Here is a 21,778-nt window from a genome sequence, read left to right as displayed (position 1 = left end):
TTTTTTTTTTTTTTTTTTTTTTTTTTTTGTTTTGCCCACCTCCACCCACCCCCCTCTTTATACATATTACAAGACAGGTAAAAAAATGAAGCAGCCGCGAGCATGAAAACGTATGGCCATTGTACACACACGGCGTATAGTGGGCATACAAGCAGTTAAGTGGCGGTCGGTGGCTGCTGTTTTTTTGATAATTGTACTATTTATAATATATGCCGGCTACTTGTGCAATAATATAATTAATGTATACCTTTAATTAACGTGGTCTCTGAGCAAATATTTTCATGGAAATTGGATTAAAATCTGTGCCCCATAATGCAGCTGGTGCACGGATCAGAGTGAATTTTTGCACACACCCAAGTATATATGTGTATAGAAGCACGTTTTGTCACATATAGATCATCGGGTTATCTTTGTGAGATGAAAAAATGATTTCACCCTTACTAGAAGCGGAGCAAAGTGCGCGTGCTCAGGACGAACTGTGTGGGGCACAGTGCGAAATGAAAGAAAGAAATCCGTGCATAATAATGCAACGCGCGACAGGAGGAGGCCGAATGAGAAGGAGCGTGCACGCGGTAGAACGAGAGAGTCTGCGGAGGAGGTGGAGGAGCACGTGAGCAGAAGCGCACTGGGATCCATATACATGGGCTGCTGGACCATTTGAATACGTATGAGCGGAACATCGCATGGCATTATAAGAAGCAACAACGAGGAGGAGAAGGGCAGTCAGGGGTATACGTGTGTGTACATATGGTATACTGCAGTCACGAGGGGACGACCAAGGGAGAGAGAGAGAGAGACGACGCGAGGGCTTAGGTGGGCGATGCTTCTCATTGTTGGCGATAAACGAGGACATAACTTCGGTCCGAAAGATAAGGCGCTCCAACCCCCTCCCCCTCGTCCACGGATGTGTAGGTGCATTTGTATATTGTGCTCGCTCTCTCTCTCTCTCTGCCTGACTGTCCCTACCCCCCTTTATCCTCCTTTTTTTTCCTTGCGAACTGATTTCTCGTGCTTTAACTTTTATCCCCCCTCCCTCGTTCCTCTGTACTTTTATAATTGTCATGTTATACCTTGGAATCAACTTATATGTTTCAATGAAATTTAATCGTGAGAAATTTTCTCGCTCGCAAATGCATACACATTTTTAATGGCAACGGGGTGGAAAGTCGTTGGCTCGTTTTGACAATGATTATTTGATTTATTAATGAAGGAAAGGGGGATAAAAAGTAGAAAATAATCACGGGTTATCGACATTAACATTCGATTGTTGGATTGCCTTTTAAAAAGACACGACTGAGTCCTCAATTCCTTCAAAAATATCTTGCTCGCGTATGTTACACCGTTTACCGTCTCCCCGCCATCTCATTCATAATGGAACACCAGACAGTACATGACTCGATACACCAGGCTAACTTTACAATACCACGTGTAAGAAACGACAGAGTTGAGAGAGAAAAACCAACCAATATGCATTTAATCGATCGATCGGTGCAAACTCGGATGATCTAATTTATCAAGCTCTCTCGGCGTTGTTCCATAATACAAGACTGTCCGGCACAACCGGCCAGTGGTTTTAATCACATCGAGACAGTCGGTGTAGGGTTGTATTACTCAGAGCACGCTGTACCAGTGCGTTTATAAAAATACAATAAAGTATCGGCCGATCGGCAACGATTTCACCCTTAACATACCTGGAGCTACAAGTTTTGTAAAAACTCTCCCCTTCTCTGGTGTACACACGTACACGCGCTTGTTTTTCGAGTCTCATATCCTCTCGAGTTTTACAGCCCAAAGATGGAATCGATAAAATAGACTCTGAGCTCCGACGCGGGTATAATACAGGTATACGCTCGTGCATAAGGAATTCACATCAGAGGAAGAGACGAATAATAATTAACTCGGGGAGAAAAGAGGTACACGCTCGTACGCGCCGGTATTATGTTCTCGTTCGGCTCGATGGGTCCACGTGGTGGCTCCTTTTTTCTTTCTTCTTAAAGTTCATATGCGTATGCATTTTCATTCGGACGCTTGCTCCGATAAATTAGACGGATCCTCTCTCTCTCCGTGTTCCATGTTTTTGTAAAATGATACGAGCCGTCCCGCGCATTATTTCGCAAGGGCGAGCGCTTAAACACTCCGACCGGTCGTTCAACAACATCCCCCGAGCGCGCACTCCAATTCGATCGTGGATACGTGCGCAGCAGCAGGTATATATAATGTTTACTCGGGCAGAGCGCGTATTTCAATTAACGCGGCGAACCCTCGATCGTCCATCACGAAGGTATCTCCAGATCTCGGGGGTATACGCGCAGAGAGCTCCTTCCCCCTGCCTCACCGCTCCCGGTGCAATCAAACGCGTAATTTGTTACCCGGCGGTGCGTCCGATTCGACCGGGGGAAGAAAAAGTCAGTTTACCGATAAGGCGCGCGTATAAGCAAACGCGCGAGGACGAGCAGCCATGGTATACGGGAAGAAAATCTGCCGATCTCGCGGGGAGATTGCGCCCGTCGGGGGGGTGACTAATTATACATTCCCGACCCGGCGGGGTGCGAGCAGGACTCTCTCGGCACGCTTGCCGATCCCTACACGTATGCGCTCCTAATCTCCCGAGCTTCGGTATACCGAAAGTGGGTCCGTGCACTCGCGGGAGAAGGGGTTTTTATGCGCGTGGGTATAATACTTGAGCTGTTGGTGTTGCCTCGGCGCAGCTTGTAAATTAGCCCAGAAGGACAGAGGGGCACACGCGACGCTTTCATCGAGGAGGATTTAAATGTCGCGGGTGGGACCAATGTATTTATATTACATGTACGCGAGGCAATTAAGATTTCCCGCTCTGGGCACGTAGCGATACCGAGATCGATTTTTTTTTTTATAAATTGCACCACCTGCTTGGAGGTTTCTTGTGCACGACTTAATTGCTTTGAGATCGATTTTTTTTTCATCTCCCCGAAATCGTTCCCAATGAAATCCCTTTTAGGTACGCAACAATCACGAAATTTCAAGGACTCGAGGTTGCCGGCAGCACGGGGTATCAAAAATAATTAATCTCCCTTCGAGACTCTGAGGTTTACGAAAACCAAAAGATACAAAAAAGAAAAAAAAAAAAAAAAAAAAAGAAAAAAAGAATCTCCAGGGCCTATTAAAATTCCTTCGCGAGGCTACTGACGAAAGCTCCAAGGTCGGCTCATTAAGACCTACTCGCGGCCCATCACCGCCCCAATAGTAAACCAATCATTAAGCACACACGTGTATATGTGTACCAGGACGAAAAAAAATCACTCGCGCGTACCAGTGTCCAACATCGGCAGCTTGGATACACACGTACGAAATGTATATATATGTGTGTATGCGTGTATAGGGTGCCTTATCCCACCGACTTATTGGAGCGTAATTAAAAAACGGTGGACAGGTATGGGTATCGTCCCTTTGGCCATGGAGTTTCGGCTCAAGAGAGAACTTATCTCGCCCTTCTCATCAATTTAGTCGGCGCAGCTCCCAATAAACAGCGCCGGCAGTCACTCTTCGTCCACCGGCCCTTGCTCGCGTGAAACGACCGTCAACCCAGTCCTTCTCCCTCCTCCTTCGTCCTCTTCGTCGTGTGTGTATGTGTAGAAGTTTCATTAGCGTTCGCCGAGAGATCTCGTTTTTTCTCGGCCCCCCTCCCTTCCCTCCGCGTTGCGCTTTATGGCTCTTTCTCTCTCGGCGCGTGTGCACGCGCGTCATGTACTTAACGACTGCGTGCGCGGCGTCGGGACCGATGGCCCTTTTTGCCTTTTTCGTGCCGTCGAAAGCGGCTGTGAATCTTCCCTTCGCCCTCAATCCACTTGCGTATAGGCACACGTTGAAAACGTTATCGGTCGAAACGTAATATCATCCATGTGTGCAATGGAAAAACAAAAGAAGCAAGAGGGAAATGTACGACTTACCCAACACTAACGAAGCACCTCGTCGCTCGTGCTCGTATATCCTTCGCGTCGTCGTCACTGCCCCGTGTAGAGGAGATCGAGAGTCTTGCCCCCCCCCACCCCCACTCGTTATTGAACACCAGAAGGGGACGAGGAAACAAAGTATATACAAAGCGATGCAAACAAACTCACTCGATATCGCCATCTTAGTCCCTAATGTAACGAGAGCACGTGTATACCACCCACCCGTTAAATCTTGATACTATATGTATAATACGTATGATATACTTTTGCGTTGGGGGTCACGTGATATGTCGTCTCTCTGTGTGTGTGTGTGTCCAGCCTATAATCCTTTCCCCCCTGTACAAATATGATATTTGATATGGGAGAAAAGTCCAAGGGGGAGAGGCCGAGAAATACGATTGTGGAGAATTGCGTGTGATTCGAGTTGGTGCTCAAGACTCGTGTAACGTATATGTAAACTTTTTATTGGAGGTCAAACGTTGTTTATCACGCGAAAACGATTTTTGTGGAAAAACGCCCATGATTACTCATATAAAGCTTTTGTAATGGCTAGTTTTCACCAATACCGAGAGAAAGACCGACAACGAAACCCGCATCATTATACATTACACGCGCAACATCACGTAACTCATCGCGTGCATTAAGTATATCCAGTGGAGGCTCCCATCACCTTGCAAAGTAGTTTTTTGCACAAAATAGGGGAACTTGAGTGATTGCCGTGCAGTTGTTCGTATATTATATATATAGCCAAGACCAAGCAGAGCCGCAACGGTACGTGTGTAGTGGGTATGTGCGCGCGAAATTGTGTATACTCGGCGTTTGCGGCCTCCTCATACAGAGAAACGGCGGTCACACGAAAATCGCGCTAATGACACGTGAGCTCACGCGCTGGACCCTTTTTTTCTTCCGCGCCCGTGTACACTTGGAAAATGTGAAAGGCGCTGCGTTTGACCCCTTAATTCCTCCCCCCTCTCTCTAGGATCGGTATGTTTTTCTTTTATCCATCAAAGGGGTGGTTTTTTATTTTCTTCCAAAACTTTTTTCTTTTTTTCACGGGCCTGCGGTGCGCGTATAAATCACCCGAGTTTTTATTAAAATAGAGTCGCAAGCACACGCCCCGATAAAAGTAAGAATATCCCCGGCGTCGTAAATCTCATTGTGCCGAGGCCTTGCGGTATACGCGCGCGACCCATAAATCCGGCTAATCTCGAGCCGCATTGGCAATCCATGCATGCATACCTATACACGCAATGGGTATCGGATATACGAAAACGCGGAGGCAAATGGGGCCAAAGGGACCTCCTCGCGGATATTTGGGTGTCGGCGAGTCAGGAACTTATAACTACGCAAAGCGCGCACGAGGAAGCTTTGTATATGAAGAAACTGCACCTGCTCAACTCGATGGGTCTCCTCCAACCCCTATCACCATTTAAAAAAAATCCTCTCTATCTCTTGGTTGAGTTGAGCACGCGTTGTGAGTCCTGCATACTGTTTGTATTATATTGTGTCCTGTACAACGTACATATAGGTATACATGTGCTACGGTACATTCTTTTGTCCAAGTGCATGGACAAAGGCGCGCGTATATCGCATACTTATGGGGGAGGGGGTGTAGGCGTATGTACGTATGTGGAGTATATGAGGTACGGGGACTTTTCTTCGCGGACCCATTAAACTTGTTCCGTATACGTACAGCCGCATGCAAAAGCTCTCTCTCTCTTTCTTTTGCTACAGCGTTTATGTAACGATCTAGTGATAATATTGTTTCCTGCGCGCGGCGCGTCTTGTCGTTTTTCTCTTTTTTATCGTTCCCGTCCTTCTGTATACGTATACTCGCGAATGGTTTACGAAGAAGCTTTTAGACGGTACATATAAGTATACATGTATACGTAGGCTCATTCTTAATTGTGTTCGATGTACGTGTACACGATATTGAGAGCTTGTAAAAATATTGGATGTAAATAGTCCACAACAAAAAAAACAAAAAAAAAAACAGAGGATAGTTAAAGAAGGAACTATTTTATGCAAGGATATCATCACTTTTCTACTTCCAAATTATATTCCAATGTTTGCACTAGATTATTTACGTTTTCAGTCAGTATAACTCAAAGAAAAGTGTATAAACAAGGGGTTAATAAAAACAATGAAGATACAGGGGGGAAAACAGCTCGCAAAAAACCAATAACTCGGCGTTTTCAGGACGGACTGTCCAGCTTACGTTTACCCGCCCACATCCATATATCCGCATCATAGAGGGAGAAAGAGAAACACACTGCGTGGGCCACGTTACTATGTATTATGTGTATGAGCCTCCGATATCTGTATTCTCTTACGCACACACCCAGAGCTCCTCCCTCGCAAACGAGCAAAGCGTGTATTTGTGTGATGTGTGTGTGCACGGGACTCGGGCACGGTAGTGCAGTACATATAATCTTGGGCAAGGACTCGCGGCGTACCTTATAATATACGCCCGTAAAATCTACCGGCCGAGAAGAGGATCGAGAGCTTGTTTGGGACCGTTAAAGCACGCGCCGCTGCCATTAGTGCGCTGCCCTACACACACACACACATACAGGTTTGCGCGGTACAGATGTTACATATTATATTATATATGGTGCTCGCTGGACAACCGGGGTGGAGGGTATTGGGATCTACCATACGTAAGTAGCCGAGCAGTCGGCCCCCGCGAGGGACACATTTTCCACCGCCCGTATATTATAATTTATTGTACTCGATGCTCCCTCTCCCTGTACATAGATATACGAGCACTTATTCCTCCCAGTGCCTATACTCCGACGTTTTTTTCCCCCGATAACTCGCCTCCCATCTCCTTTATTTTCCCTCGTAAACGACGCTCTCGTGTAGCACGTGCTCAAAGCACACGACCTTACACGATGCATCTTTCCGTGTGTGCCTGCAGTAAGTGCTCCGTCTATACAGTTTTCCTTTTCGAGAGCAGAGAGTCGCGGGTTTTGTGATTGGCGCTGATATAAACGCGCAAGTGGACGGACGCATAGGCACGCGTATCTCGCCCAGCCTGGACTGTATGCCCATTCTGAGGTCCGCACGTGAAATCGGTTGGATGCATAATAACGCTCGACGACCCCCCCGTAGTAATGCGTGCACGCGGAAGTTGCTATAATGCGACGATAATGCGTCTAATGGCGCTGCCCCTCTATTTCCACCCCCTCCTTTACCGATTCAACGGATTCGTCCTTTTTGGGCCTAACGACGGGATTGTGATGATATTCATGAGGTACTTGGACTTTTACGCAGGGCTTAACGGTTGCACCTGTATAAGGGCCGAAGTGCGGGTGAATGGACCTTTTTTTTTTTTCAATCCTCTTCGGTATTCAATAATGTAGGGAAAACTGTGATTGAAAAACCCCGACACCCCCGAAAGCCAATAAGTCACAACAAAAGGATACAATTGCGAATGATCGTACCGATCCATCCTTCAAATATCAATCGCGACCAATGGCAACGGCGACTAATCCAACGCGCCCACCATCATCATCCCCCCTACCCCTATGTATACGGATGATTAATCGTTGGATCGAAGCACCGAAGGTACGTAGGTACTCCTCGCTCGCTTGATTTTATCGACAGATACGATCGCCCGTCTCTGCTGCCGCGGCCATAATTTGTCAATCGACTCGCGCGTGATTTTGCGTCCGTATGCAATGTGATACCCGCGGTGCGAGGAGGAGAGAATTGTGGAGTTTAATTGATGGCCCGTGGGGTGATCGGTTATTGGGCGAAGAGGAGCATTGGCGCGTGAGTTTCGAGTGGGTGCGAGGAAAATTTCGGCTGCACGCACACGATCGATCATTCGGTTCGTTTTGAGATTGCTGCTCCTGGTGAAGTGTGTGGTAGGAATTTTTTTTTTTTTTTTTTTTTTTCACGACTGACTGGCCCCTCGAATGTACCTTGATGCATAAACTCGACCGCCAAATCTGCCGTGAGCGAAAAAGTGTACCGATCATCACTCTCTCGCACACGTGTCGGGGATCTCGTCGATCTTTTATCGATCGCTGGATCGTCAGAAGGAAAAAATAAAATCACCCAAGGGTGGCAATATATTGACACCCATTTGCGAAAATTAATCACTGTTCCCTCTCCCCTTTCCGACAATTTGGGCACGTACTCACGTGGAATTGCAACATAAATTACCAACCCAGCGATAAAAAAAGACTCTGTTTCGATGTATCGTAACGATGCACCTATACACAATGTACATGTACATATTATATGATCATTATACATAAATATACAGGTGAAACTGTATGGTCGAATGGACCACAACAACACTAAAGTCTCATCTCTCTTGTCTCTCTTGTCTGTTGCAGCAGCAGAAGGTCCGATTCTGGTTCGCCACGGGTGGCGCCGGTTTCTGCATCAGCAGGGCGCTCGCCCTAAAAATGATACCAGTGGCCGGGTAAGTCTATCTCTCTTATTTTCATTCCTCACGCCTGTGACCTCCCTCACCCTTGTTTGTTTTATTTTTCCCTCCTATACACGCTTTTTGCAACCCATCTCTATTTGTCCGTCTCTGTGGGTCCTCTATACACAATACACCACCTACCGTTTCTCGCTCATTTCTCTCCCTTTTGTCTTTTCCTTTTGACTATTCATATAATATATACGCGCTCCGCGTCGTTCCTCGATGCCCCGTGGCACTGCCACCATCCGCGCTTCTTGACAAATACCTCTTGCACCTCGCTGCGACCTCCGACTGTACTATTATTATTAAAAGCTCCTCTCACGCCTTGGTCGCTTTGCGTCCGCTCTTGATATTGGCTTGACGATTTTTTTTAGTGCTACGCGTGTTTCTAGATTGGCTTCGCACTTGAAAGTCTCGATGACAAGGCTTTGTGAATCTTTTTTAATAAAAGAGTTGCAAAAAAACAATTGCGCAGCGTTTCAAGTGGAACTACTGGTCTAAAAATCATTTCTTTTAATGGAGTGGATAATCGAGAAACAAAAGTGTAGGTCCCGGCTCGCCCGTCTTCCACAAACAGAGGCGTGACAAGCTCGAAAAAATTAATTTCGAGCTCGTGGCAAAACTGCAGCCTCACCGCGCGTGGGCTCTGTTTGCTCGCTCGGCGTACCCGGATGCTCGGGGACCACACGTTGTCGCGAAAAGTGTCAATTATAATGTAAGACGCGAGTTGGAAGAAGAAGAAAAATCAAAACGTCGCGGTAGCAGCAGTGGTCGAAAAGTCATCGCGTCATCCTCGCAAATGGCCATCGGCTCGAGTGGCCCATTTGACCGAGCACTCGAGGGGAGCGCGTCGCGAGCTGTTTTCAATGTCCTCGAACGCATACTCGATCTCGACTTTCGCCGTGCACTGCAGCGACGCGTTTCTTTTAATTTTTTTCTCTTCTTCTCTCCTCTCCACTTCTGAAAGTGACTTTGCCTAATTGTTCGGGGCCCCGAGGAGCACTCGACAAGAGTCCACACGAGCTGCGACACGCCGTACACTTTTATTTATACATACGTACTCTTGTTTGCCGACCGGATTCCTCAACGCCATAAAATATCAAAGCGTACGCTCTGATGGCTCATACATATACGTTTTTTTTGTCAGATCGCTCGGTTTCATTAAAGATCGAAATTAAATTAGCAATTGAAAGGAATCGACTTGTGCCCTCTCGAAAAAAGACACCGATCCTCCGGACCACTGTATTATTTATCATCACACATTGGGGGGGGCTGTCGATTCGAAATTAATCGCGACGCGAGTCCCTTGCATATAATCACGAGTCGTGAGTTTCAGAAAATCATAACGAGGACGTCTTAATTAAATTTCGGTGGATCGATCGCCCCCCCCCCCTTCGGCGCGTATATGTATATAAGGACGAGTGTAGCAGCGGGGATCGGCGCGTTCAACGTCGTGGGGACCGAACTTTTTATTTTCGGCCTCGCCGGCGCATATTGCGTATGGGAATGCGGACCCTCGCGTCTTCGGGCAAACTGAAAGCAGCCAGTATATACGAAATAACGATGGACGAAGCAACGACTTGCGGTCGAAAAACAATCAAGAAGCAAATATAGTAGCAATAGTAATAAAATAGCACGAAAACAATAACAGACAGTGCCAAATAATGTACGTGCCCGCAGGTTTTGCGGGAGCCCATTTTTTTCCTTAATGAAGATGCGGCCGTGGACAGCAGAGAGTGGCGAAAAGAAAGTACTTACTTGGGGGGGGGGGGGGGGAAGTATGTGCACATTGGCCATAAACCTGCAGAGTGCGTATATGAGCGCGCATGCAGCTCCAAAGTGGGCCCCGAATGCGAAAGGCAAACGCGGAGTAATAAACCCGATATGAGAAAGAGGGGAATAAAAGTATATCGGGGGGGAGGGGCATCTGGAAATGACAGCGTCAGCGTAGCCGGCGGAAGACCAAATCGGCGGGGAGAAAGGTAGAAATGAAAATAAAAGCTGACGGGGTACACCCGAAGATAATGATAATAAAGAAAAAAAAAAGGAGAGGATGGGAGGGGAGGACAGCACAGCGGCGTGTTCTTCTGCACTTGTTGATCGAACGAACAAGTGGACGACGCCCCGAGAGTGCGTTGAACCGCTGCGGTACCCTCGTTTTCTTCTTCTCCTCCCACCCCCCTTTTTTTCGTGCTCCCCCTCGCCATCGACCGCTTATTAATCGATTTTCAGCAAAAAGCAAAGATGAAGGGGGGGAGGGAGGGTTCCCTTTGGAGGCTCCAGCGGTGATATTGAATTCATTAGGGCCGTGCCATTAACTTTATGACGTCCCTTCGATTTCTTCCGAGGTATATACCTCGTACCCCGCAGGTATATATACTTTCTTCGTTTTTACGGTGCAAATCTTTCGTGTGTCGATTTTCAATGACAAATTCAAGATTCCCCAGCATATACGCGTGTTTTGCCGTGAGCCCTGTGTATATTGAGACATTGAAGTATGTATGCATGCAAGTGGGGCATGCATGGAGTTGTAAAAAATTTCGTGGCATTAATCAGAGATCGCGGGGATGAACTATAAGGGAGAACCTTCGATGAATTTAACTTTTTTTCCCCTGGTTATCGAACAGAGTCGAGGTCGCAGTGCATATAACACATCTTTTTTTTTACAACGAGTGCAGTTTCCGTTGAAAAATAATTAATCCACAACTACAGCAGCATGAGGTAAAATGATTTTAAAAAACTCACGATTCCTCTGCACAAAGCCCACCGTAACGTGTATCATCACCGGTCGGACGATCGGTCAAAATCACCTCGTAAACGCGTGGACCTTTCTCGAAGGCAAAATTTGCCTATCGATGATCCGGTCCCCAAAGTATACGTATGTATACGCGTATACAAAATAAAAGAAGGTCCACCGCGGCAAGGGAGACGAGGGAGATTTATGCCGGCAATCGTCACCACAGCTGCTCTGCGCTCCCCGTGAACACCAGAGCCGAAAAAGGAGTCACATGCGGCACCGGGACCATACTCCTTGTACAAGTATATATATATGTATACCTACGTCGCTTCTGGCAATTAAAATTCCCGGGGCGCGGGCATAAATATACACGCGCTCCCGAAAATCCGAGCGCGGCCCCGTCTCTTCTTCTTCCCACTTCGTAGCGGCTTCCGGAATATCTCGGCAGCCTCTCGAGCGTGACCCTCCTCCTTCTTCTACAAGATCTACATACCTACCGTATACATATATAAGACCGTGCGAGTGTACCGTGACGCATTGTGGAGTATATACGGTGCGACTTGAACTATGCGAGAAAGGATGCGTATAGGTATATACAAGGAGGAGAAAGGGAACAACGTGAGAAAGAATCGCGAGGAAGACACTTGTACGTAGCAACTCGGAGCTAGTTATAGGTATACTGTACGGCGTTGGATGGATCGCATAGAGCCGTGCGTGTAAGAAAGGACCGACTACTGCGCTCGCCGGAGCGCAATAATTACCGCTGCTGTAGCACATAATATACGGTATATACATATACCGGCGCATCCGGAGCACACTTGTGTAATTGCGTATACGGCACGATGACGCCCACCATTACGCGAACCCGTCGTCGCTTACCCCCATCCTCCTTCTCCTCTATTCCAGGGCTCTGTATATCATGTCCTAGGGGCTGGACGAGCCTCCCACAAGATAAGTTTTATTTCACGGGAGAATACTCGGGTGCGATGGGTGTAACGCGTACAAACACCTGTACTTACTTCTGGTACATGGCTGATGTATCAACTCCTTGAAAGTAATGCACGGGGATGGACATTGCTTGGTCTAACGGAGTAATCGCGAATGTGGTCGGATGTCCCAAAATATGTTCGCCGTTCACCATATAATGGAAAACTTTGGGAAAAAAAGGTATACCGAATCTCAAGGATCATTTCCATGAAGAATTTTTTTTTGGAAAAAAAAGCCATAGATCTCCGGTTAAAAGTCCAATTAACTCGTTGAAATTCCACCGGCCGAGTGGATGGGAGACGCAGGTGCTCGGGCGAGAGAAAAGAAGCCTCCGATCGGTAAAAGATCGAAGGAGGGAGGAGGAGGGATGAGGAGGCCCCAGAGTCGAATTGAAATGTTACCTGCCGCGGTATAATACTTCTCACTGAATATCTCGCGCGCTTTCCCACCGTAGCGCGAGCAGAGAAAGACTTGGCGCTCGTTTGTCCCTCCGTTTCATTAAGCAAAAGGGTGGACGGAGAGAGAGAAGGGGGGTGCGCGTGCGAGAGGATCAGGAGCGCGAGAAATGTCGCTCTCTCGGGCAGAGAAGAATTCAACGTGCGCGGGGAATATCACCGCCCGGGGATCTCTTCCCTCTGTCCGCTGTGGGTTTAGAGGCCGACGAGAGGGCAGTTCATCTTCCTCCTTGGACACTGTGCGAGGATTTTCCGATTTTTATTGGGCTTTTCAATGAGACTAAAATGACCGAGCCCTCTCATCTCGGATAGCTGATTTACGGCCACAATTGGGGGTACCGTTTTAGCCAAGAATTCAGGAAAAACCCTCGTGAATTTCGCTACCATCGCAACTTTATACCATACACAGGGACTAATGTATACTTTCGTCAAAGTGACAAAGCCTCGGTTCGTCACAGTCGCGGTTCTCCTCTAAAAAGCCATATAACACCTAGCACGGAGCCATTAACGCTTCTCGCTAAGTATATATACCCCCCGTGCACGACCAAAGCTTAAACTACCAGCACATCTCTCTACGACGACGCAACTCATTATTATACTCGCGTATCGACTCACCTGTGCGTATAAGGTATATTAGCCGCGCCAAAGGGCTCCGTTTAATGGCGTAGCGCATCAGCGTGGCGGAGGCCCCTCAGCGGTGGGTCTTAATTAGTCCCTGGGGATTTTAGTTTCTCACCTTTCCCCCCACTCCCCCCTTTTTTTTTTTTTTCTCGTTAAGCGTTAACGCGATATATTCAACGGAGCTTGACGAATCGCGCGAAATCTCGATTTCTTTCTTTCTTTTTTTTTGTTTTTGTTTTTCGTTTATGAAACTTTTCGTACATGCTACACGTGCATAGGTGAAAAAGAACCGCCGCGTCATTCGGCGATGTGTATCCGATCCTTTGTCGGAGACAGAGTCCTGATAGGAGCACCAAAGGATTGGGGCTGGGAGTGGGGGTGTTATTAATGGTTCACAATAAATCCTCGGGCGAAAGGTTTTTGTATCGGAAAGAAGTTATTACGATGGGACTCGTGGATGATTGCCAATCGACGCGTGCAATTGTGCAGCTCGCAGATCGCGATGAATCGATCTTTTAAATGCACCGGATGAGAGAGGAGTGGATGATGAGTTTTCTTCTCGCGTGAGGAATTTTTTTTTGTTTTTTTCGGCTCTGGTAAACATTTTTTATGGTCAAGGGGGATTCCCAGAATCGTGGTTTTGAAAAATTTTCTAATCCACGCGTAGTTGCGGTGACGACTCGTTAAGAAGATAAATAACGAGGAAGAAAAAATACAGGGGGGAAAGGTTGGTGTGGAGATTCCGACGGGAGATAGCGGCTCTTTATCTCGGGTTCACGAGAGCCACGCGAGAAAATGACGGTCGTGGCTCCTCGATCAAATCGATGCCACCACTCGGGGCTACCTGATGCTGTTTTATGGAAATCAACGTAACGAAAGAGACTTGCTTACCTCTTTTTTTTTTTTTCTTCCCGTTTTATATAATTACCGCGAGCGCGTGTTTCGGATCGACGATGGATTTCAGCGTTGGCGATGAATTTTGATACAGACGTTCGTTTCGACGACAAATTGTGTTTTATTTTGCCTTCGTTCAGGTGTTTTTTTCCTTTTTTTTGTTCGTTAAATGAAGATTTATCGGTTTATTAATTCAGAGGTTTTTTTTCGAACTTTCACAGTTTTATTTTCGTCATGTTCCTATCTTTTTCTTCTGGTGATTGTCGGCTTTACGGTACCCACTATAAAGTGACAAAAAAAAATTTACACTTTCCAGAGCGTTGTTGTTCTTTTTCTGCAGTTACAAGAGTTGCGCATTGCAAAAACTAACGAATCGATGGTTCGTCGATTAAAAGTATAGCCCAGTTTACTTGCACATCAATCGTACATATAGATCAAAATAGTATACACTGTTTTGCCAGAATCCTCAGACGCTTCGCCTCCTCATTTTGACCTCTTGAAACATGAGCGAATGTAACGGAATCAGCGTACGTGCATCATATCCCTGCGCACGTGATGTTCAATTAAATTCCTCGGGCCCCCCTGATTCGCTTCCCAGCCCCGTTTCGGGATCCGCGTTTCCATCTCAAAACGAATCCACATCATTTCGCGGGAGAACACCTGCACCGCATGCTACATACCTACGTTATGAGCTGAAGCACCAGCTCGCCGGGGAATTCACCGCGTAATATTTTCTACCATAGAGAGAGAGAGAGGGTTTCGCGCGTAACGTGTGATGCACGCGGTATGTGCGACCCGAGTCCGGAGCGGCGGCTCAAAGTGCGGCAAACGGAACGAGGGGAGAGTTGAAATTGAGGAGAAATAATGAGGGCCGGGCTGGAAAAATGCCCACGGCCGGGGGGGTTGTGGATGCCGCGATTTCGAGATTTTTCTTTTTTTTCGCCGCCGACGCTCCTTTTTCATGTGCTTCAACGCGAATGAGAGATGTGTGTTTTAAAAAAAAAAGGTGCACGTTGAGAGTTACACGTGCCGGGTAGATATCCAGGGTTACCTTTTTCCAGTTGTTCAAACATTATTTCTATACACCAGATAACTATGCTTCGCTTATTGTTGGGGTAATTATAATTCTTCGGCATGCATCGGTGATGGACGATAATCTAATTTATTAACAAGAAAAGGAAGAAAAAAAAACAGTCTGTGCGAAACCCGCAATTACCATTACTACCGTATATAGAATGAACAAAAGCATCAGGCTCTGCCTCGCCACACCTCGCGTTTCACGATACCTGTCTCATCCTATAGCGGTGTATACCAAACAAACCTATAAAAGGGCACCCATAGATCAGTCCGGTGCGATCCCATCCTCTCGCTTCCGTCTCGCTCTCCGCGCCCTCGGAATGCCCAAATTGGTTTTACGAGCCGCCGCCGCTGATAGCCACCCCCTCCCCCCGACGGAGCTCACCCCAATCGGGCCACGACGAAAGGAATCCAATTAGGCGAGTATATAATCACGCAATAGGTCCACGATTTCGCTAGAGGATGCGGGGGCCCCATCCCTACGCGTGCACTTGTACCTGCAAGTGCAGTACCTACACGTCACCTTTTAATTCATATTTTCGATCGCCGATGCCTCCCTTTTTCATTTCGGATCAGAAAATCAGCAGACGCACGCGCTCAGATTCGTCCGAGTGATTTTTCGGCCGAGCGAGTACGAGGGAGGGTCCGGCTCTTAATGACGGAATCGCTCCGCTGACAGGTTTATCGCCCGAGTTAATGAGGTCGTTAGCGGGATAATGGGGGCGAGGGGGGGGGGTGTTGCGACCGCTCGGCTACCTCAGTAGTGCCGGTCGCGTGTATATATGAATCCGTCATCCGATCGGTTCGCGCGGAAACGGTCTCGGGATTTCGTCGCTCCCGCGGTGATTTATCTCCACGTGCCCACGTTTATATGTACACACCGAGTGGTTTGGATGTCGATTTTATTACCACCGGGCGTCTCGCTTAATTAGGCCCGTACACCGTTTTGTACTCACGGGTTTCGGGGAAGCGTTTCGGGAGACGGAGCCTACGAGGAAAGAGCGTATTAACTTTTTTCTTTCTTTTTTTTTTTTTTTTTTTTTTTTTTTTCTTGACGCTGTATTATGTAAAAATGCTCCCGGCGACCGTCGATTTGTATAGGCGTATGCGTAAGTAAAAGTGTGATAGGTATAATGATTTGAGGAAAAAAAAGTACCTGTGGGGTTGTTTTATTTGCATCGAACGGCCATTTCATTTAAATAAAACACGCTCGAGGAATTTTATTTTTTCCATTTGGATTTTTGGTTATTCCGGAGTAAAGAAAAAGTTTAATTTTACTTGCACGAGGTGTATCAATGTTCCCCGGAAAGAGCTAGATTTCGAGACTGTGAAACGTATCGACTCGAGCCATCCGATTCCGATAGAAGCAGGTGCCCGGCTACTTTGCATTCAATGTCAATCGCCTGCTCGTTTGGCTTAACGATGTATGCAAATGAATCGCGCACCCGTACATTATTAGCTCAAATGACCCCTAAATCAATCGAATGGATCGGGTGTCGTAAAAACCGGCCGGTAATTGCGGGTTTCGTTTAATGGAACGATCGGTACCTGCCATCGGAAAACCGTCAAAAATTCACCGCGACTCCGTCCCAACCCTGTTATTTCACGCTACGCGAACCCCAAATGACTCCGAGAGACGTCTATTTTAAATCGTTTCGGGAAAAGAAGCATTGAATAGCACCACCACAGATTCTACATGTAAAACGGTAGCTTTGGCCTCGTTAACGACACTCGAGGAACGTTAATTGAAAAACACTGAGACTTCGTCGAAAAACAACCGAACGAGAAACCCCCGGAAATATTTCACGATATCGGGCTCGGAAAAAAAAAAAAAAAAAAAAAAGTAAAAAGGAGCCCTTGCGTATATACATGTGGGAAAGACGCGCGATTTCGTTTCTGTAAGCCTCTTGTCCCCCGGCCTCCCTCTTTTTAGGAACGAGCGCATAACGCACAAATGAAACGCGCACGCACGCAAGAACAAACGCAGCCCCCACCTCCCTGCTCTTAACCTCGAATTTCGATTTCGTCGCGTGGTATTTTAACGAGGCCGATATTCCTGCCCATCCCCTGCCGAAAGGGAGACGACGGCCCTATACCGATCTCTTTCTCCTCCTGCGAACAGCCGAAGGATAAAACCCAAAAGGTAATCGCCGGGGGAGGGATTGGCGCGCGGATCGGTAAAAAATCGGTTTCGCGACTTTCCTCTCTCTCTCTCTCGATCGCGCGCGGGAGGCTAATCCGGCCAATTAAAAAGGTCGCGCGAGCGGAGAAATCACGAAGAAGACGAGCTGAGGATCGAAGGGGGTGGACGATCGGATTTCGTCGAGTCCGAATCGGTAAGGAAGGAAGACAAAACAAGGGGCACTAGAGAGACACGCTACGTGTGCGGCGGACAGGTATATGTGGATGATCGCGAGGAGGGCCGAGTATAGCGGCGAAAAGGGAGGCCACGTCGCGGTATTCGCTAATGAGAGCGAAAACGAAACGAGAGAGCGGACGAGGGTATATGGGGCCATCAGGAGGGCCGGGCGGACGGACCAATCGAAACGAAAAATGTTAATTAAAGCGCGCTCGCGCGTCAACCGCATTGGTGCACCTATACACGCACGGTGCCATACACCCAACTTCTTCTTGTCTTCTTCTGCTGTTGCCATCAGCCCTTGTGTATTGGGGCCCATGCGGCAGCATCTGTGACTAGTATATATCTCTCGGAGCGTGTGTCCCCTAATTGGCAGCAGGCCCATGGAAACTCTCCTGTCGTCGTCCTTGCGCGCATTTCGGCCCTCGCTCGCGTGTGTTTATGTATAGGACCCCGTTCGTTTTTGCGTTTTTTTCTAGACCCGCGCGGGACGACGAACTACCGATGCTTTCGGACGAGCTGCTGGCGCTTTTTTTCTTGGATCCCGTGTGAGGACGGAGACGACGACGTTGATTATTGCCACGACGTTTTTCCGTATTTCGCTCGGCGGTGTCTCTTTGCCAGACCGTGCGAAACTATTACGTGGGCGGCTCCCCCGAGGGGTTTTGGGGACTTTTTTTTTCTCCATCAAATCGTACAATATACTTGCGTGGCCAGCTTTCCTGGGATCACGTATATCACGAATGATTCGGCGATTAATTAAAATCTCGTCGGATGAGTTGAATTTTTGTCCGGAAAGAAAAAAAACGCGAAGCTTATCTCGGCGGACATGCCGGGCATTTGCATGAATTCGCGAGGGGCATAATAAACCAATTAATCCTCGTACGGATCGGCTCTTTGGAAGGACTTGCAAATTTACAGCGACAACGGCGCACTTTCACCTCGGATTGTTGTACAAGTCCTCGAGTAAAACAAAACCTTTGCCCTTTGATCGAACGAAAAAGGCAATTAAATATCGAGAAAATTCGCGAGCGCAACACATGATGGAACTTTTGTGGAAAAGAAGCATGTATAAATAAACGAGAAATAATCCGTGCAAGCGGAGAGGGGCAATCCGTCCTTTGAGGATTTAAATTGCGAAAAGTTCAACAACTGCGCGCCAGCTTTGACCGGCAATCCGATCCATTAGCGATTAATCGGCCCTGGGTACGGAGCGTAATAAGCCGCTTTCGTTTTTAATGGAGCGGCGCGACGGAGCTGAGATCGAAGGGACGTGCACACCTATACGTGTACGCGCGGCGTGCGAAGGAGAGAGAAGGACAGGGGGCGGGGGAGACGAAGCGGCAGGTGCGACGAGGTGTTTGCCGGCCTAATCTCCATACGCGAGCCGGAATGTTGCCGAATTAAAGCCGCTCGAATAATTAAATTCCTCCCCCCCCCCATACGATATCCCTTACTCGACCTCAAAGAGCCGCACCTCGTTTATGCGAATCTCTCTCTTTTTTTTTTTTTTTTTTTTTTTTTTTGATCCCTCTCATTCGCACATCCGATGCTTTAGTTTTTGTTTCCATTTCTTTCGCCTCCTTTAAACGAGCTCTCGCGATGCTTATAATCCGAGCGCACTTTTCTTCGCGCCGCCGTGTTTTCTTGTTTCTCTCGATATCAGCTTCGCATCGAGATAATACACGCTCGTTCGGGTAACGAGAAGAGAAGCTCCGCGGGAAAAGTACCGTAATGGTTTTTTGTTGGGAGATATCTTTTCTTTTTTTTCTTTCATTATCGCTACCTTCCGCTTCTCCTTTCTCTTTATCTCCATCCAGGGGTGGGTCTAACGAGTGATACGGTTTTGCGATTTCGGAACGGGTTTTAATTGCACCGGCTTGAAAATTGCTTTTGGCTTCTTTTTCGAGGCACTGAAAAAAACAAAAGTTTCTCTCACCGTATACTCTTGCTTATGGTGACTGTTGTTCACTCCTCTGATTACGTGGAAGACGTTAAACTGCCATTGTCATGTTGCTGCAAGAACTTGCAACTTTAATTTTAATCCAATTTTTTAAACATAAAACGAAAAATGTATTCATGAAAGCTTACATGTGAAATGATTCGATTTTATGTTACAGTGGCGGCAAATTCATCACCGTCGGCGACAGAATCCGACTGCCGGACGACGTGACCATGGGATACATAATCGAGCACTTGCTGAAGAAACAGCTCACCGTCGTTGAGCAGTTTCATTCGCATCTCGAGATTCTCAAGTTCCTCAACAAAGACACCCTTCACGAGCAGGTCAGTGGAGCGTCTAGCTGGGCGCGCTTGTGTGTGTGTGTGTGTATACCGTGTACGATAAAAGTTCACGAGCAAGTCCTTGAATCGCTTTTGTGCGCCAGTCGAGCTCTGGTTTCGTTTTCTTTCAATCTGTGTGGCTGTTAATATTTTTTTTATCAAGCCTTCAAAGTAAAAAAAAAAGGAAGAGAGTACGAACGACTACAAGATTGTGTCTTTATTTTTCATACTGCGTACGTAACCCAATTATGATATTCTTATGTGAAAGCAGTAGCTACGTAGTTACTCATGAATTTTCAGTAATTTTTTTTTATACTGTAATATATTACCTGCAAGAAAGTATAGCTGGATTTTGCAATGGTCCACTAATAGAATTGAATAATCAGTTTATTGATTAAAAACAAATTTTCTTTGAGTTTGCTTCTGTGCGGTACAAACCCTTATAATAATCAATCAACAGTATATTCACTTTTTAAAGTAAAAATCGTTAATTTATTAAGCTGTATTTAAAATATTTAAATGTAGATGGTAAATAAAGTATGCATCCTTTGTACTTGTGTAATTTCGGAACATTCAATATTGACGTTTCGTGCCGTTTACTCAAATGCAGGTTTCCGTCTTATACGAGTTGAATATTGCAAGACTCCTTATGCTCTCTCGGATCGATAAAAATGGCCCAAGCCCAAACTTTAGAAGTAATTTTGTCGCTCTTTCCCCCCCCCCAAAATATACACACTTTCTCCAAAGCCTGTACTAAAGTTTCTGCCCTTACCGAAAAGAAAAAAAAAAAAAAAAGAAAGAAAATAAATAAAACAGAGTACCAAAAACGTTTCCACCCTTCCGTCAGTTCAACGAACCGTCCGTCGGCCCCGTAGTAACAGCAGCAGCAGCAGTTGAAACTTTGCGAAAGCCTCTCGCACATCGACGTGCACGAAACCCCCCTGCCCTGCCGTTGAAATATGCAAACATGCAAATTTCATCGACTCACTCCCGCATACACACATAGCCGAACCTACGAGCTCTCAAAGACAGTTTTGGAAGCTCCGTCGTCAAGGGGCAACTTCGAGTTTTCGCCCATCACTGTTCGCCTCTATATATATATGTACAGACGAGAATATCACGACCTCATTTTGCGCATCAAACTTTATAATCTTACCTTTGAGGATTATTTCAAAGCTAAGTGCAACATGCATAAGTAAAACCACGAATTGATACATACGTCATTGGAAAGCTCGTTGGCGGCCATAAATCACTCCGTTTGACCTTAACGGGCGCGCGATCGGCATAGGAGAAAAAGGAAACGAGTCAATTGAATTTTCAAAAAACACGAACCCACTTTTTCCTCTCTCCCTCTCTCTCTCTCCCACGTGCTGCACCGGCTCTTTGGAAAATCCCGCGAGCACAGGAAGGAGTATTCATACAATGTACTAGGCTGCATCGAGCTTCGCGATCGGGACGTCGAGATAGACGGGCATAACTCGTCTATTAAGTTCTTTGCTCGTGCCTATACCACTTGGGAGAGGGAGAGAGCAGAGATGCCTGATAGGAGGATGTGTTTTCTTGTTCCTCCTCGATTCCTTACGTGCGGTCCAGTTGCTCCGGAGGAAAGAAAGGAAGGGTTGCATGTACGAGGAAGGGCCGTTTGTCATGTATCGGGAGACGGACAAGCGCGTACCCAATGACCCACGCGTATGGGAGCAGTTATCGCGAGCCAGAGGATTTTATGAAAAAAATGTGCGTGTCTCGCGAGCAGGTAAACTTATTCTCGCATTAGCCGTAGGTGTATATAATCACATTGGCTGGACATAATATTAAAATACGCGTACGCGCACATTGGCGGTGCATTTGCGTGTAGGAATCGTAAATATGAAAGTAACGACCGTAGAGTCTTGTAGCGTCTGGTTAACGCGCACTGTAAACTCCCTCGTAACTGTAGAAAGGCCAATAGAGCGGCTGCTCGTATGGACTTTGTACGTGTGCGCTTAATTGTTA

General features: G+C 46.9%; 1 protein-coding gene across 2 annotated transcripts in view; it reads left to right on the top strand.

Annotated features, from left to right (window-relative positions):
- fng (Fringe glycosyltransferase) overlaps positions 1-21,778 on the top strand; it is a 94,781-nt gene that overhangs the window by 69,340 nt on the left and 3,663 nt on the right. The window contains exons 6-7 of one of the 2 annotated variants that reach the window (XM_014349747.2): positions 8,282-8,367; positions 19,624-19,789. In XM_014349747.2, coding sequence (XP_014205233.2) covers positions 8,282-8,367; positions 19,624-19,789 — 252 coding nt within the window. Of the gene's footprint in view, positions 1-8,278; positions 8,368-19,623; positions 19,790-21,778 lie in introns of both variants that reach the window. The other variant, XM_014349746.2, reaches the window with a different exon arrangement.

The sequence above is a fragment of the Copidosoma floridanum genome, unplaced genomic scaffold (genome assembly GCF_036245765.1).
Source record: "Copidosoma floridanum isolate Cflo_tuat_1 unplaced genomic scaffold, Cflo_Japanese_pri ptg000029l, whole genome shotgun sequence".
Lineage (NCBI taxonomy): Eukaryota > Metazoa > Arthropoda > Insecta > Hymenoptera > Encyrtidae > Copidosoma > Copidosoma floridanum.
The sequence above is the reverse complement of the archived record's forward strand: the minus strand, read 5'-3'. Positions and strand labels throughout refer to the sequence as shown.